General features: G+C 48.8%; 2 protein-coding genes across 2 annotated transcripts; one reads left to right on the top strand and one right to left on the bottom strand.

Moving 5' to 3' along the window:
- Positions 1 to 2,356: 2,356 nt before the first annotated feature.
- LOC119374624 (sulfotransferase 1B1) lies at positions 2,357 to 7,250 on the top strand. Its single transcript, XM_037644787.2, has 2 exons — positions 2,357 to 2,564; positions 5,065 to 7,250. The coding sequence occupies exons 1-2, from the start codon at positions 2,560 to 2,562 to the stop codon at positions 5,930 to 5,932; spliced, it is 873 nt and encodes a 290-aa protein (XP_037500715.1). The 5' UTR covers positions 2,357 to 2,559; the 3' UTR covers positions 5,933 to 7,250.
- A 3,097-nt stretch (positions 7,251 to 10,347) lies between these two features.
- Positions 10,348 to 16,658, bottom strand: LOC119374321 (sulfotransferase 1B1). The gene is made up of 4 exons (XM_049410981.1): positions 16,426 to 16,658; positions 15,510 to 15,819; positions 11,708 to 12,049; positions 10,348 to 10,709 (listed from the first exon to the last, which is right to left on the bottom strand). Exons 2-4 carry the CDS (start codon positions 15,807 to 15,809, stop codon positions 10,389 to 10,391), a joined length of 963 nt encoding a protein of 320 aa, XP_049266938.1. The 5' UTR covers positions 15,810 to 15,819; positions 16,426 to 16,658; the 3' UTR covers positions 10,348 to 10,388.
- Between the last annotated feature and the right edge of the window lie 839 nt (positions 16,659 to 17,497).

Raw genomic sequence — 17,497 nt, 5'->3', positions numbered from 1 at the left:
AGCTATCGCGTCGTGTCCATCGCGCAGCTCAGGAGCAGGCGACGTCGGATCTATTGCTTCCACGATGCTTCGGGAAAGACTATTTTCACCTCAACACCTCAGGACCATGTAACGTGAGCAGAAACGTCACGTAGGAGGTCACGGGAGCGCTGTAGAATTCGAATGAAAGACAAGGTTCTGAATCGCTGTTATACCAATGTCTGTGGTTGAGCCGTGACGCCAGGGGAGGGGGAGGGGGGGTCAGCAACCTGCGCCGTGCCGCTTCGTGGTTCGCAATATTTTGCCAGCACCACTGCTGCCAGAGCCAGGGTCGACAGCAAACGTGCCGCTCTAGCAATGACGTCATACGTGGGTCAGGTCACGTGACCCCGCGCTGTTTGAGGGGCAAGCAGACTCTCCCCGACGCTGCACTTGCTGGTTAGCGCATTCTTATCTTTGCTCGAGCACGGCCGCTGGGCTTTTACAGCGAAAGCTGTTATGAGATCATTTCACCGGCCGTTTTTGGCGCCGTAGTTGTCCGCCGCCGCCGCCGCCGCCGGTGTCCGTAACCAGTATCGCTCGAAATAAGAAAAAAACGAAACAAGAAAAAAATTCCAGGATGGAACGAGGTTCGAACCTGGGCCCTCTGCGTGGGAGCCCAGTATTCAACCTCTGAGCCATGCCGGTGCTTGAACCTGCTTTGCAAAAAGGTTCTATACAGGCTTCATGTCGGGAAGGAACCACATTAGCATATGCAATATAGCGTGGTAGAATAGTAAAATAAGCACCAAGCGTCGCACAACGCGATTTCTGTAAGCAGGCGTCACACAATGCGAATTGCGCAACGAGTAGGTTGTTGAATGCTTCCAACCCATTACAAAGGGATCTGCCATAATTCTTCGTCGTCATCAGGCACAGCATCAACAAAGTGCGCATAATGCCTTACATGCGTTGGGCAGGTACCACGGCTCTCCTTAGAATGACGAAAAATGGCACAGGGCCTGCTGCCCTACTTCTCAAAAATTACAATGATTTATAGCGTAGTGGGTTCCTCGCAAGTGCACTTGTATTGGTTGCCAAGGAAGCCCATAAGCGCATGATCCACTACCTCGGGGTCTCAGTAAAATTACAATGATTTATAGTGTTGTGGATTCCTCGCAAGTGCACTTGTATTGGTTGCCAAGAAGGCCCATAAGCGCATGATCCATTTCCTCGGGGTCTCAGTAAAGTTAATGGCCGCTCCCCCCCCGTCTCTCTCACACGTCAACGTATGTTATACAGCATGACGGGAGAGGGAAATAGCGACCGGGCATCACCCAATGCAAATTACATAGCTGGTGGGCATTTAAAGATTCCAACCCATTACAAAGGGCTGAGCCACAATTCTTCATCGTCGTCAGTCGTCGCGTCAACAAAGTGCACATAATGCCTTACAGACGCGTAGCTGGTGCCTCGCTTCTCCGCAGAATGACGAATAATTGCTTAGTAGGTGCTTCCCAACTTCACAAAAATTGTGATTTATGGCGTAGTGGGTACCTTTCTAGTGTACTTGTATTGTAGCCCCAAGAGAGCTTAACGGGCTCTAGAAACGCCGCTCTTCCAGCTTTCGCTGTGACTGTGCTGCGGGTTCAGCGCAGGCCTGGCATTTTTTATCCAGCGGCCGTGGCTCGAGGAACGAGAGAGACGCCATTCTCCTCTCCCGCTCTTCTTGTCAGCGTAGAGTGCCTCGATGCGCGAGCGGAGGCGAACGAGCGCATCGAGGCACTCTATGTCAGCGCTGAGGACAGCGCCCCTCTAGAACGGAGCCTCGTCGAGAGAAGAAGATAAGGGGCGGTATTTCTCCAGCCCTCCTTCCGCCGTAAAAAAGACGACCTTTGCAGCACGACACGCGACCCGAGCAGACCACAGCCGCCATGTCTCTTTCGCTCGCATCCACGCTCGCTTCGAGGAGCGGTCTCCTGCGTCCGCGCCAGGCATCACGCCAGCATAGAGTGATCGCGACGCGCGTTAAGTGGTCGCGGACCGAGTGGGAAAGAGTGCAAAGAAAAAAAAATAAAATGTGCTTATCCGGGGCCGTCCTCTCCGGACGCATATTGAGAGCCCTCGGTGCCCTAGTACAACACGTGCTCCGCCGTAGCTTACGTTGGACGTGACTCTCAATTCCTTGTTTTTGTATGTACGGAATTAATTCCCTTCCTTTTTTACTTTCTTTATCCCTGTGTTGTGGAGAGAAGGAAATCGCGAGCGTGGCTTGCGGGCCAACGCCGCCAAGGCTGTTGGTCTGGAGACGTTTGGGTGACATTGAAGGAGGGGGGGGGGGGTAGGGGAGGGGGTTTGACTCGCTCGCAGCCGCACAGCCAATCGCGCCGGTCTCTCCTTACGCTGGCCTTTCGTCGCTGGGCCGTGGCTGATTACTTCGAGAGCTTGTGGTGGTTGGTAGTGGTGCGCGCATTCGCGATACTGGAGGCCTTCTATGTGAGTGGGGACGACCTACCGACTGACCGCTCGGATCGGAATATTTTTTGCATCTTCGCTTTCCCACGAGGTCGCCTTTTCTTTGGGCGCGACAGTTCGAAAGAGATGCCGTGAGTATAAATACCGACTTTCTTATTCTGCCTCTTTCAAATTCGTGCTGACACAAAGATCAACAACCTTGCTGTAGATGGTAGTGGGCGATTGTTTTTGCTTTTCTTAACGCTTGTTCCTATTTGGTGAGCAATGCGAAATGTTGGGAATACAGCACGGAATATAGCATAGAACATAACCTGGGACAGAACATGGAAGATAGCATGGAATATAGCATAGAACATTACATTATCCGTTTGATACTGTGCGAATACAGCATGGAACACAGCATGGAATATAGCATAGAACATTACATTATCCGTTCGATACTGTGCGAATACAGCATGGAACACAGCATGGAACACATCATAGAATATAGCACGGAATATAGCATGAAACACAGCGTGGAAGACAGCATTTAATATAGCATAGAACATTACATCATCAGTTCAATATTGTGCGAATATAGCATGGAATATAGCATGTAATATAGCATGAAACACGGCGCGATATATTGCGTTATTCGTTCGATACGGTGCGAATAAATAATGAAACACAGCATGGAATATAACATTATCCGAACAATACGGTGCGAATAAAGCATGGAACACAGCAAGGAATACAGCATGGAAGATAGCGTGGACTTATAGCATAGAACATTACATTATCTTATCGATACGGTGCATTTAGAGACTGCAGAAAAGCGCTTCCTTTTCTTCGATTGCTAGCTTCCATATAAAGAGGCGTAGCGCAAGCGTGCGAATGAAACGCAAACGCAAAATTACGGAAAACGTACCAACCGCTCACAGAGCGGTCAGTGTGTCTTACATAACATGAAGCTGTCTGCCACCGCCGGTACCAGTGCTGGCTTAAGAGACAGGAAGAAAGCAGAGCCGATCAAGGTTGTGAACAGGGGCAGCCGATATTCTATAGTTGTGATGGGGATAATTGACAACCACCCATTTGTATCACGAAGCCACAAGGAAATCCATACGGATTTCCTCGGACCAAAACAAACTTTTTTCTTCAACTAGAAGGTGGTTGTCAAGTTATATCTTTCATGGCCCTTCCGCCACCTTGCAGCATTCCGCAGAACACACTCGCAATATTCTATAGTTGATGGACTAGGCGAAATTAATGGACCTGGGCTAAGCCTAATGTAATGCGGGGGACAGATAAGCGATGGTCAGTTGGAAGGACGGTATGTGAATACCGAGGGAAGAGAAACGCGGCCGAGGACGGCAGAAAGTTTCAACTCTAAGAAAAATAAGAGTATGTGCTACTATTTTCGGCGAGTCTCCTGTTTCCGAATAAATTAATCTCTTTAAAAGAGACACGTCAACTCTCATCTGGGTCCCACGACTCTACGACGAGAGTATAATTATTTCTAAAGAGAATTCAGGTCTCTCCTAAAAGAGTCATAAACGTGACAAGCCAGGATTCTAAAAATATATATATAGACAAAGGACTCTTACACTAGTGTAAGTGGGGCGATTACATCAAGAAGTTCGCAGGGGTAGAAATGGAACCAGCTCACGCAGGACGGGGTGAATTGGAGGTCATTGAGAGGGAGGGGAACTGGCCCTGCAGTGGACATAAGATAAGGCTGATAACGGTTATGATGATCCTTATCAACTTTCATGAAAAAAAAAACGTACTTAAAGTTCAACTTCTTAAGAGAGGGTGTTTAGCAGGACAGGTCGCGATATAAATACATGGCGACGGAGAAAATAATTTTTTAGGCAACCGCACTGCACGGATCTAGACGAGATTTACCGAACTAAAATAAAAAAAATATATATATGTTACAGCCTTGTATAGCTAGATAAGCAGTGCATATATTGAAATTTCCGGCTTATTGATTTGAGCGCACATACGCAAGTTTAAGAGTATAGCATTTGGAAATTTCACTAGACATATCCACTTGCAAATAACCTTTCTTTTTTAAACTTGTACCACTTTTCCTATAAACGTTATTATGAAAACACCTCTCTCTCTCTTTGCATTGAAACTAAAAAAAAAAGATAACTGGAACAGCGTTACATTTCGCCACACGCAGACCTTTAGAGCGCATGTTGCGAAACTGACGGCATATTCAGAATTCGTCCCAACTGTAACCACCTTGAGAGCTCACCGGTTACGCAAGGCGCAAGTCGAAATATGTGCCGTAAGATAACCGGCTAGAAAGTGAATTCCCGGAACTTTTAAGCGATGTTTCATAACATTTGGTTACAAGGACTACGTACCACGAAGAATTCAAGACACGTTGACTTAAAAATATGCGGTTTACTCTTTTCATTGCAACTACCGCGACAATAACATCAACTCTCTCATGTAAACACGACTGTATCATAAAAAGAAAAAAAAAAGATTGTGAACAAGGCTCCTGTCAGGGGAGCCGAAACGTCTTTTTTATTCTTTTTCGTGGTCTGTGTTCCTCTTTGACTTTTCATGACGTTAGTTCCCGACCCAGAGCAGCTTCCGTCAAACCCTAGACTTCAAACACTACTGTACTTCCAGGGCCGACGAGCACAGCAACTACCCGGTGCCCACGGAGGACCGCCGCTCTGACGTCTCCTACAAGAAGGTGGGGCTCTTCAACGTACAGGGCCTGCTGCTGCAGCAGAACGAGTTCGACCGCGACAAGATCCGCAAGGTCCTCTGGTTCAAACCCCTGCCCGGCGACATCTTCGTCGGCTCCTACCCCAGGTCCTGCTCGACCCGGGCCCAGTACATCATCTGGTCCCTCCTGCACCCGGGCTCGCCCTTACCCGACTTCCACACACTCCTCACCAAGGAGTTCCCCTGCATCGAGGTCGTGGACGCCGACACCGTATGCGTCAAGGAGGGCGCGCCGCGACTCGTAAAGCACCACTTGCCGTACGCCTTCAGTCCTGCCAGCCCCGAAGCCCGGCATGTGGTCGTGCTGAGGAACCCTTTCGACGTGTGCGCCTCCAACTACGTGCACCTGGGCAAGAGCTACGAGGGAACGTTCGCAGACTTCTTCGAGTGCTTCACCCGGGGCGAGGTGGCGTTCGGCGACTACTTCGACCACGTCCTCTCGTGGTACGACCGCAAGGACGATCCCAGGGTCCTGCTTCTCTGCTACGAGACGATGAGGAAGGACCCCCTGGGAAGCGTCAAGCTCATAGCCGACTTCTTGGACATCCGCACCGACCAGGACCTGATCAGTCAGGTGGCCCGCGACACGGGCCTCGAGGCTACGGTGGCCGGCAGGAGCGACCTCGAGGAGGAGGTCCTCAAGGGCAGGGTCGGGTGTTACCGAGAGTACTTCTCGAAGCAGCAGCACCGCGTCCTAGCGGACATGACGAAGGAGAAGCTTGCGGGCACGGAGCTTCTTGGAGTGTGGGCCGATTTCATTCAGTGAAGCAGTGTGGCGCTCAGTAGTTGCAGCAGGGGGCTTTCAGGAACGAGAACAATCCAAAGTCCACGGATGATCCACAGTCGAAGCCAGGATGCGGGACTATCAGTGATAAAACACGCTAACATGCCGGATGTGCCTGTTGTGTTTTCGAGACCTTCGACACGTGCAGTTCTTTTGTGGTATAGTGCCAATGGGCATGAGAGACGACAGAGTATAGGCGCAGCCACAAATTACGCAGTACCAACTACATCCCACCATTCTATGCTGTTGCGATTGTTTCTTTCAAGAAATGTGGGGGCCGACTTTTTTTTTTCTTTTGCCGTGACGAGTGCGTGTGTGCGTGTGCGTGCTTGGTTGTTTGAAATGCCACGATTTCTGTGACCACCGTGACGTCATTACCTTTATCAGCGCTTTGTTTCTTTGTTACTGTGGTTGGGACTACTTATTTTTATCGTGTCTAGGGCACAAAATACCAGCGAAGGTGGGCAAACACTTTCGACGTGTTTTACAGCTTACGTTTGGGCGCTTGTTGTGCCCAAACTTGTTTATTTTGTTGTGCAAGTTATGTATATATAGACGGTGCATAAGTGAAGCCGCGCGTACAGCACGATGTTTCGGCTATTCCTGAGCTGAACTTTTCGTACCTTCGGTTTCTGGCAATATCGTCGGTGACGCGACAGTGCTTGTTGCACAGCTTTCTCTGTCAGAAACAAGTGACATTTGAAAGACGTGACGCAAGGTTACAAACTAGAAGAAAAAAATAAAAAAAGAAGGGAACTCATATCACGTCTGTAAAAGAGCTAATGCACCAACTGCATGGCCCAAGATAGCGTATTGTTAAGCGACAACACCTCACATTTCATTATATACTGCATGTTGGTATTTTGAAAGCAACACCTATAGGATTTTTAATACATTGTACCTGCTTTTCGACGTCGTATCAATCATATATTCGAGCTTTTTTCACTCATATTTTTTTTCTATCAGCGAGTCGTCCAAGCATGTTGATATTACAAGACCATTATACTGCATAAATAAGTCGCATTTTTGGAACGTTCTTGTGATTACTAAGCGAACAAGAATGTTCGAGGATCTCTGCTTGCTGTTTGTTTATGATAGCGGCAATGTATTTTTAGTTTTCGGTAAAAGTCTGTGCGCTTATAGAACGTTCAGTCAAGGGGCCAACGAACAGGACCAATTGTACACAAATTCCGAACACACAGTCAAAGTACAGCGCCGATCCAGTGTGTGATGTACCCTTGCTGTGCAAGGAAACTACTACGTGTGATAAATAAAGGCTTTACGCGTCAGCTGTCGTGTTAATCTGTACACCAATGACGCACAATCGTACGCGTCACGACGAGCGAAATACAGGCACTTCCCTCTGCGTGCGGTATAGGCGCTACACGATCTCAATTTGACCATATGTATAGTCCCGGCGAGAAATGGCCGTGGTAGCACTTTCCGTGGTCATTTTCTTCGTTTGATTTCCATTTTAGCCGCATATATATGTACAGCCTACGGGCGGGAGGAACTCGCACCGCCTGCCTAATGGAGGAAAACGAACGCGGAAAAGAAAGTGCGCCGATATATCCCGTGTATACGCTCATAAACATTCCCCTTCACCGGTGATCATAGCGACAGTCGCCAATCTCTTTATAATTCGCGGGGTTTCACGTGCCAAAACCGCGTAAGCACTATTCGCGCTATAGCGTACAGTTACTCGAGCTGTTTCTTAATTCCCCTTGTCTTAACGCATTAATTATGTTAGACTATACAAAACTGTTTTAATTATCAGCTGAAGACCCAAAGTATGATCGGAGAGTTGTACTGCACCTTCCGAAACCACCGAGTGAATTGTTTCCAGCACGATGACGTCTCAGGTAGTCCTTTTGACCACGCTGCAATGGAAGTCCGAGAGATACGAAAAAAAAAAAATGCCACGTGAAGAAGCACTTGCGCGCGGCTATCGCGCTGGTCTCACGCGTGCAATCGGTGAACAAGGTAAACTTCAGTGCAGTTTCTGCAGTATCCTTTTTTTTCTGTTAAGGCGAAAGCCTTTGTGCCTCAGCAAACACAAAAAAGTGACCGTCGGCGGCGTCAGTACCAGCGGTGCACAAAATCATCATCAACTGGTGACGTCACCCTATGGCGTAAGCATTACGTCACATGTCGGAACAAATTGTGACATCACCATGGCGTCTCTATGACGTCACATAACCCGACATCACGTGATAACGTTATCACATGACTCCGTCGCTTGGTCAAAGGTGGGCCGATCCCGGAGGCAGTGCAAAACAATGTTGAGTGCAGAAAGATTTCTGGGGAAGGGGAAGAATCAATGCAGTCGACTGAGAAGAAAAAGAGGCCACTTCAGCAAAAAAAAAAAACGCCAGGCCTGCGCTGAAACCGCAGCACAGTCACAGCGAAAGCTGTAAGAGCGGTGTTTCTAGAGCCCGTTGTAAGCTCTCTTGTGGCTACAATACAAGTACACTAGAAAGGTACCCACTACGCCATAAATCACAATTTTTGTGAAGCTGGGAAGCATCTTCTAAGCCATTATTTGTCATTCTGCGGAGAAGCGAGGCACCAGCTACACGTCTGTAAGGCATTATGTGAACTTTGTTGACGCGACGACTAATGACGATGAAGAATTATGGCTCAGCTCTTTGTAATGGGTTGGAAGCTTTAAACGGCCCACCAGTTATGTAATTTGCATTGGGTGACGCCCAGTCGCTATTTCCCTCTCCCGTCATGATGTACACCATACGTTGACGTGGGAGAGAGACCGGGGGGGGGGGGGGTGAAGAACTTTACTGAGAACCCGAGGAAATGAATCATGCGCTTATGGGCTTCCTTGGCAACCAATACAAGTGCACTTGCGAGGAACCCACTACTCTATAAATCATCATAATTTTACTGAGACCCCGAGGAAATGGATCATGCGCTTATGGGCTTCCTTGGCAACCAATAAAAGTGCACTTCCGAGGAACCCACAACGCTATAAATCATTGCAATTTTTGAGAAGTAGGGCAGCAGGCACTGTGCCATTTTTCGTCATTCTACGGAGAGCGTTGGTACCTTCTAAACGCATGTAAGGCATTATGAGCACTTTATTGATGCTGTGCCTGATGACGATGAAGAATTATGGCAGAGCCCTTTGTAATGGGTTGGAACCATTCAACAACCTACTCGTTGCGCAATTCGCATTTTGTGACGCCTGGTTACGGGATTCGCGTTGTGCGACGCTTGGTGCTTATTTTACTCTTCTACCACGCTATATTGCATTTACTAATGTGGTTCCTTCCCGACTTGAAGCCTGTATAGGACCTTTTTGCAAAGCAGTTTCAAGCACCGGGATGGCTCAGAGGTTGAATACCGGGCTCCCACGCAGAGGGCCAGGTTCGAACCTCGTTCCATCCTGGAATTTTTTTCTTATTTCGTTTTTTTTTTTCTTATTTCGAGCGATACTGGTTGCGGACACCGGCGGCGGTGGCGGCGGCGGCGGACAACTACGGCGCCAAAAACGGCCGGTGAAATGATCTCATAACAGCTTTCGCTGTAAAAGGCGAACATCTTCCTGAAATACTTCCAAGTAAACACTGGACTGGACAAGCGCTTGTGACGAGCGGCTATATGTTGCTATGTGCGAAATGATGTGTTAGTCCATGTACAACAAGAAATGTGTGCGTGTGAACGTTCTGTTGCAATGTGACCTCCTGCAAGCTAACTGTACATTATCATGTTTTTTTAGGTTTCAGTTTGCTAAATATTTTTTCTTCTTCACTTGTTCATTTTTGATTTTGGGTAACCACTCTTTTCTTTTTTTTTTGCTGCAGAGCTTATAGAAATGGAGTAGCCGAGGTGATACCAACCTCAACCTCCCCACAGCAATCCAGTTAAAACATGACAAGCCATCGGCGGCGTCAGTACAAGCGACGCAGAAGATCATTCTCATCATCTGGTGATGTCACTCTACGGCGTAATCATTACGTCACATGACGGAAACATTTGTGACATCATCGCGACGTCACATATCCTGACCTTAACCAGGTTATCTGACGTCATCATATGACTTCATATAACGTGACTTCACATGATGACGTCATCACATAACACCGTCGCCTTGTTCAAAGGTGGACCGGTCACGGAGGCACTGCAAAACCACGTGATGTGCAGAAAGCTTCCAATGCCTCAGGGATATGAGGCAATGACAAACCCAACGTGGTTTTGCACTGCCGTTGGGTTTTGCACTGCCTTTTGCACCTTGGGTTTTGTGAAGGGGTGGGTGGGTGTTCAATGCAATCGACTGATGAGAAAAAGAAGATGGCTTTTGCCTTCCAGTCTTCTTAGCCAAATGCTTGAGGGAACGTATGACTTTTTTTCAAGGTGTATCTGTATAGGTCACGGACCAAACACTTTATCCTTAGTGGTCTCCTATCAAGTCTCAAGCGCGAGATCACGTCGTCGTCGCGACGTGCTCGGCCCACAAGTGGTGCATCTCGGTGCCCGCTAGCGCCCGGTCGTAGGCCTCCCTGAACCGGCGTTCCTGGTCCCGGTCGAAGAGAGAGCGCCAGTCGCCGACGATGCCCTTGCGGAACAGTGCCGCCGTCGGGTGCTGACGCGAGAAGTCGCCCTCGGCGAAGTTCTCCGCAGCGCCCGCCAGTTCCCGCAGCCTCTGGATCGACGTCTGCTCCAGGAGTCGCTCCAGAAGTCCCCGTTCGGTCTCAAGCCTCGCGGCGGCGTCGGGGTTCAGGAACTTGGCGAGTTGCAGAACGGCCTGTTAAGAAAAATAAATCGAAAACATTTTCAGCTAATTACACGCTGTGAATATCGTCGAACAGCGAAGCTGTAAGCGCGTGAGTGCACGTGATTGGCTGGCGAGATCACACGGTGTCGTAAGTCCGCCGCTAGATTTGAAATACGCGCTCTTGCACATTTCGAGCATTATCATCATCATCTCGATCATTATGCTCCTCTTCACCTTTTCGAGCATCATCATCAATTGAATCATCACCATCTTCAATCTTCAATCAATCTGCACACTAAAAAAAGTTGTCCTTGTTGAGTAGTTGTACCAAGCAGCCGCCTTGTTGCTGTTACCTAAAGCTGCATTATGGGACGTCAACACACAGTCAGCTTAATGAACGAAAGAAAGAAAATTTTTTCGAGAGGCTCGTTTCTTTGATACAACCAAACGAATCCAACAGACAAGAAGAAGGGAAAGACGGAAGGACAGGGAGGTCCAGGCCAGCGTAAGCATAGGGGCGATTACTTGTTCTCTTTAACTGTAACGCAGTAATAATGACGTAAATTGAAACGAAATAAAGTGGACGAAAAAATCACCCTTTCCGTCGGTGGGATCTGAACCCAAAGCCTTCGAATTACGCGTCCGATGCTCTACCAATTGAGTTACGGCGGAAGGCGCTTCCGCGTCCACTTTCTTGGATGTTTATGCATGTGTTCCACATTCGCCGCCTTGGCTACGAGCGGGGCTGGCCAGCACTCTTAGAAATTCAAAAATTAAACTTAGCCATACAAAAATGAAGGGGGGGGGGAGCGAGGGTGGCAACGTGGACTTGGTATTGCGTAATAGTTGATGGTAGCGCAAGCTGACAAAGACTAAAGAAAGATGGACTAGATGCTATGTTATGTCGAGTGTGCCTTTCTTTTGTCCTTGTCCTTAGCCTGCACTACGATCAAGTATTAAGGCGGGTGGGTGGTGGGATCAAAAGATTTGGACCCCCCCCTCTGGATTCGCCCATGATAATACCACACCTTTCTGGGTTCTTTCTTCAGGATCTCGTAGTAGACGACAAGGACATTATCGTGGTCCTTGCTTCGTTCGTACCAGGCACGGGCGTGCTGGAACGGGTTGCCCCCCACGATCCCTCCGCTGAGCAGTTCGTCGAGAAAGTGGTCGAAGCCGTAGTCGGGTGGCAGGTGCGTCAGGTGGCGTCGGCCGAAGCGCATGTGGAAGTACGAGACGGCCACGTCGAACGGGTTGCGCAGGCACACCACGTACTTGACGCCGCTCGGCCGGTGCAACAGTTCGGCCGGCAGGTGGCTCTTGATGAAGCGCGGAGGAGGCCGCTCGGCCACTGTCGATGATGTGCCCAACTGCGAACGTGAGCAGGCCATACTTCTTTGCAGACTAGTTGGTTCATTTACAGTTTACAAGTGAGCAGGCCGCGGTGACTAGGGTTAGCTCCATGATGTGTAGCCAGGATATCATATCACTGTTGGGTGTCCGACGACGCTATAATGTATGCAAAAGCGTGCGCACAGGGGGCGCTCTCCCGCTCCCTAATCATCTACAGGGTGCGCCAAGTGTGCCCTATAACTTGACTAACTCGGACCTCTACTGTCATTGTTTAGAGCACAGGGTTATGGCCACGCAGGTACTGACAATAAGGGCGGACGAGTACCCCATTATATTGCATTCCCACCTTTACCACCGGAAAACCGGGAACCAATGGAAGGCCGCTGTGAGAACTAAGCACGTCATCTATTCATTTTCATTTTTGCATCCATTGCAAAGCTAGTTTTCTTTCGGACTTAGCCCCTGGTGGGGGTGGGAGGGGGGCTGCAGTGATTCTTCGCTCACCCCCTCGCGCAATGGAGAATCCTGGGCACACCTATGGTAGTGAGAGGGTTTGTACAAGGGGAGCACCACCTAGAACTGACCGCGGACGCAACCAGGATTTTTACTTTGGAAGGGAATTTACTTGAAACACCTGCAGACTTGAGAGTAATGGAATTAAAGTAAGTAAATCACTTTTTGTTGTAAGGAGAAGTGTAGTGAATTACTTTTCTAGGCTGGCGGTTTCGCAGTGTAATGAATTACTTCAAGCGAGTAATTTAAAGAAAAATGCTCAGCACTTTCCCAATTACGTTTTACTGAAATATAGCACGTCCGCTTCCCTTACGGCATAAGAAATTGACCTAAAAAGGAAATCAATATAACAAAGACAAGTTAACGTGAGCGCTATACCAGAAGACACCAACGCAAACTATGACCCTTTTTCTTTCTAGTTAGGAGAACCGGAAGCATTCAGTCTTCAACTCACGAACTCCGCGGCGTTACAAGAACAGCGGCATCGCTGGGTTGACTGTCTTCGAAGCGCATCCAAAAATGAAGGAAACGTTACCGCCTTGCCAACACAGCCCTGCCATCATACGCATCAGCGGAGCAACATTTAAGTATGACGAGGGACGCTGTCCTTTAAACGAGGACGCCTTATCTGCTTCTGCGATGCAACAAAGGTATCTGATATTTCAATGAATATGTGTGGTTAAGTTAAGGAGGTTAGTCCATAAATGACGAACTTCTGTTAGAGTGATTTCATCACTTCTGAAAAGTAATAATAATGTAATGCAATTACTTTTTCCCAGCTGTAATTTGTAACGAAATTTATTTACATGAGCGAATTCTAACAATATAATTCTTGGGGTTTTACGTCCCAAAAGCATGATATGGTCATGAGAGACGCCGTAGTGGAGGACTCCGGAAATTTCGAGTACATGGGGTTCTTTAAAGGGGCCCTGCAACACTTTTTCGACATGGTCAGCAAACGCTGCCGATCGCTATAGTCGAGGCTCCTAAGAATACTTGAGCCAAACATTTTAGCGCAGCACAAGGCCTGGAACTTACAAATAATTCGCAAAGTCAGTTAAAAATCGTTCCATCTTTCTACAAATGATGCCGTATAACCAAATGACCGCACTATTTACCCAATTTCACGGCCATTGGCTGATTTGAGCATCGTGTGCTGCGTAGTTACCGTGGCCACCGCGGGATGCCGCTACGTGTCAGCACGCGCGCTCGCAATCGCACTAAGAGTAAGCCACGCCTTCGAAGAAAAAAAGAAGTGCTCAAGGTTATGACGCGCGCGTGACGTAACGTCATTCCCCCGTGCCATCCCTCCCTGCTTAGCTTCCAGCGCGCTCGTCGGGACGAGAGAAGAGAGAAAGCAATTACAGCCTGTGGCAAATCTCTAACTCCACTCGTACTTGACGGATTCTGAAAATTTTTGCGGCAGACGATTCATTGCAGGGCCCCTTTAAAGGCCAACTCCGGCGATTTTTTGGCCATGTCAAAGTAATGGTGCTTTTATATTCCTGAGACGCTCCTGTCACGGGTCCGATAGCAGAAACACTCGGCAAATTGGAGAATAATTTTAAATAAGCAAAAAAGCGCAACACCGAAACCGAAACCCAACTGAGCATACTGTCTTCGCGTGACGTATAAGTGGTTACAAAACCGGAAATCATGCAAGGCATGCCGGTCCCGCCAGCGCGTAGTATGAAAGCTGCGAAAGCGGCGAAGAGCAGACGCTCATTTGAAAGGTGACTCCGTCGGAAATCTTGTGTGTGACTGACCGTGTCACGTGCACAAGCTGAGCTGTCGGAAGATGACAGCTGCGATTCCGACGCATTTGGAGGCCAACTGTAATGGCCATTCCTCTTTGATGAAGTGGAACACACCTGTTTAGCTCTTTGCTTGCCTGGTTGCACATTCCACCGCCAGATGGCACCACCTGTCCAGGGAGCTCAAGTTTGTGGGGCCGTGATCGGGTAAAATGCTATCGCTGAGAAGTTCGCGGACTAACTAAAGCTTCTTAATATTGCTCTGGGAAGAGTGCATAAGTTTGGCAATAGCGGCGTTCAACGTCGCGTTGGTACGGCCGAAGGAACTTAACATAAGCCAAGTATGAGCCACCTTTCGCACCATTAGGTTACGTTGTTTCGCACGATGCGAAGCTCACCGTATACCGATATAGGACCAGTCACGGTGCACCCTGTATATGCTACGGGAAGTGTTTCCGTGGTGTTCACGCATGTGCATTCTTTAGCCGGTACGGTATTACCGTACTTTCCGTGCGGTAAACCGGCATTGCTAGCTAAAACACTCTAATATAGAGACGCAGGGTAATCGTTAGGTACGAGTGTTTCGTGACTGCCAACGGGGAATTGTGTGCAGCCCACAACGCGACACCACTTGCCACCCATCGCACGCATTACCACTAGGAACTGAAATTCACACGCCCAGCCAACGAAGCGCTCGCCAAACACTCGCGATTGTTGCCTTGCGGATAGCAGACGCTCTAGGGGCCCCTCGGTTCCGTCACTTCCGCTTAACAAAAAAGACGTCACGCACCCAATGTTGCCAATAATTTTGGGAAGCGAGGTGGGGAGAGTCGGGGCAATCAATAAAATTCATTTGCAATGAATCTGCGTATGTCTCCAGCTTGTAATTTGGCATATATAACGGGAACGTGAAAAGGAACGTACCCAGCGAATTTTATTGAGATCCATGGACCTCGAAAAATCGCCGGAGTTGGCCTTTAAGTAAATCTAAGCACACGGGACACTAGCATTCCGCCTCCATCGAAATGTGGCCGCCGCGGCCGGGATTCGATCCCGCTACCTTCGGGCCAGCAGTCAAGCACCATAACCCCTAGACCATCGCGGAGGGTCATTTAAACAAATTCTAGAAAAGTGATTACTAATGTAACTTATTTACTTCTCAGGAGTAATCTTGTCATCTCTGCTTGCAGGCCATCATGGAAAAGCTCACCAGGTCGATGTAGGGAAAGTGCTTCGTCAGCACGTCCTGCACCGGCGGCATGAGCCCTTGCTCGACGGCTCCCAGGTTGTGGATGCCCCAGATGATGTACTGACACCACGTGGTGCCGCTCTTGGGGAAAGTGGCCAGTATGACGTCACCCGGACGCGGCTCGTAGCTCAGGGCCTCGCGCGCGAGTCGGACGTCGCTTAGTGGCAGGAAGGCCACTCCGTCCACGTACACTGGGTCGGCCTCGTAGTTGACCGGCCCGGCAGCGGGGTCGCGACAGCGGTCGGCGTTCCCGGCAACCATGGCAACGGCCCTAAAGAAGCACCAGTTGGCGACACTAAATCAAATGGCACTATATAGCCAAATCAATCCAACACACAATTAGGCCAGGAAAAGCATAGCGGGAGTTAATTGCTGTCCTTAACTGTAGTGTAGTAACTGCGACGTAAATTGAAATTAAATAAAGTAGACGAAAAATCACTTATTTCGCCGACTTTAATTCATTATAGTTAACGTCGCAAAGACGGTTTACGACAGTTCCGCTCCATGCAGCACATGACATCGCACACGACATGACAAAATGGCGGTCGCCGGCGGTGGGCGTGGTTTGTAACTGGTGACTTCTAGGGCTCATTTTGCAATGAAATATTCTTTTACAGCCCATTTTAAGTATATGTACAGGCACAATAGACCCCAACTTCTATTGTTCGCTGAAGACCGCGATTTTTTGAGTGACCATATCATGACTCCTTTAAAGTACCCTACAGCTGCTCGAAATTACAGCAGACTCCAACTGCGACCAACTGCGAAGGAGGTGGGTGACGGAGGCATTAGAACTTGGCCTCCTCTTAGCTGATGTGCATGCCTACGCTGGTATTAATTAACACCATTAGGCAAATAAAGATGCAAGCATACTCACTCGATTCCAGCTGGCTTTCGGCGAACGGAAATGTGCGTTCTTCAAGCGATCCTGCAGGGGGAATATCCCATCGGCACATGCGTCGCATCCTACGCACGCGGACACAGAAATATTTCTATAATCCACGGACAAGCGCTGCGCGACTGACCCTTGTTTGCCTCGCGCAGCTCAGTGAGGGACCGCAACGCGGCTGGCGTGTCCGCTTTGTTAGTTTATCGCAGGTGACAAGGACACCAGCTGCGGGACGCGACAAGTGATGACGCAACAGGTCTTCGACCACCGATAGCCTTGACGCATGCAGACGCGTGCGTATAAGCTCTTTCCCTCCTATGTATATGTAGACATTCTTACGCCGCTTGGCGGAACTTTTGCAACGCGCACGTGTATGCATATTGCGCCAACGAGGCGCACACGCCAAACTCCCCCCTCCCCCCCCCCCCTTTCCTCTCCGTCTGTCCTTCATTGCTAGGACGCTATTACGTATTCAAGCGAAGCTTGTTTTGAGTTACAGATTTCGGTGGCGGCATTGACGTACGCTAAAACGCAGGCCCCGGAGAGTGTATAGAAATGCGGCCCCCCCGAAGGTGCCCGGTCACGTGACCCTTCGTTGCGGTCCAATAACTGATGCTCTCTCGATCGCGGGGTCGTCGGCGATCAGCTGTTTCTGATATATAAATCTGATCTTTTATCGAGGTCACTAGTCATTTCGAGTTGCCGCGTTTCATTGTTGCCTGGATATGGACGCGTGGCGGTCGTTGTTGCCTGCAGCAACTAAAGTGTAGCGCTGCTAAACAAGAGGGTTGAAGGTCCGATTCCCGGCACGGAGGAAGGAATTAGTTTCGAGGAAGCACTGCGCAATTCGAAAGAAAGAAAGAAAGAAAGAAAGAAAGAAAGGAAGAAAGAAAGAAAGAAAGGAAGAAAGAAAGGAAGAAAGAAGGAAAGAAAGAAAGGAAGGAAGAAAGGAAAGCAAGAAAGAAAGAAAGAAAGGAAGAAAGAAAGAAGGAAAGAAAGAAAGGAAGAAAGAAAGAAAGAAGGAAAGAAAGAAAGAAAGAAAGAAGGAAAGAAAGAAAGG

The sequence above is a fragment of the Rhipicephalus sanguineus genome, chromosome 11 (genome assembly GCF_013339695.2).
Source record: "Rhipicephalus sanguineus isolate Rsan-2018 chromosome 11, BIME_Rsan_1.4, whole genome shotgun sequence".
Classification (NCBI taxonomy): Eukaryota; Metazoa; Arthropoda; class Arachnida; order Ixodida; family Ixodidae; genus Rhipicephalus; species Rhipicephalus sanguineus.
Note: the sequence above shows the minus strand (reverse complement) of the source record. Positions and strands in the feature narration are given on the sequence as shown.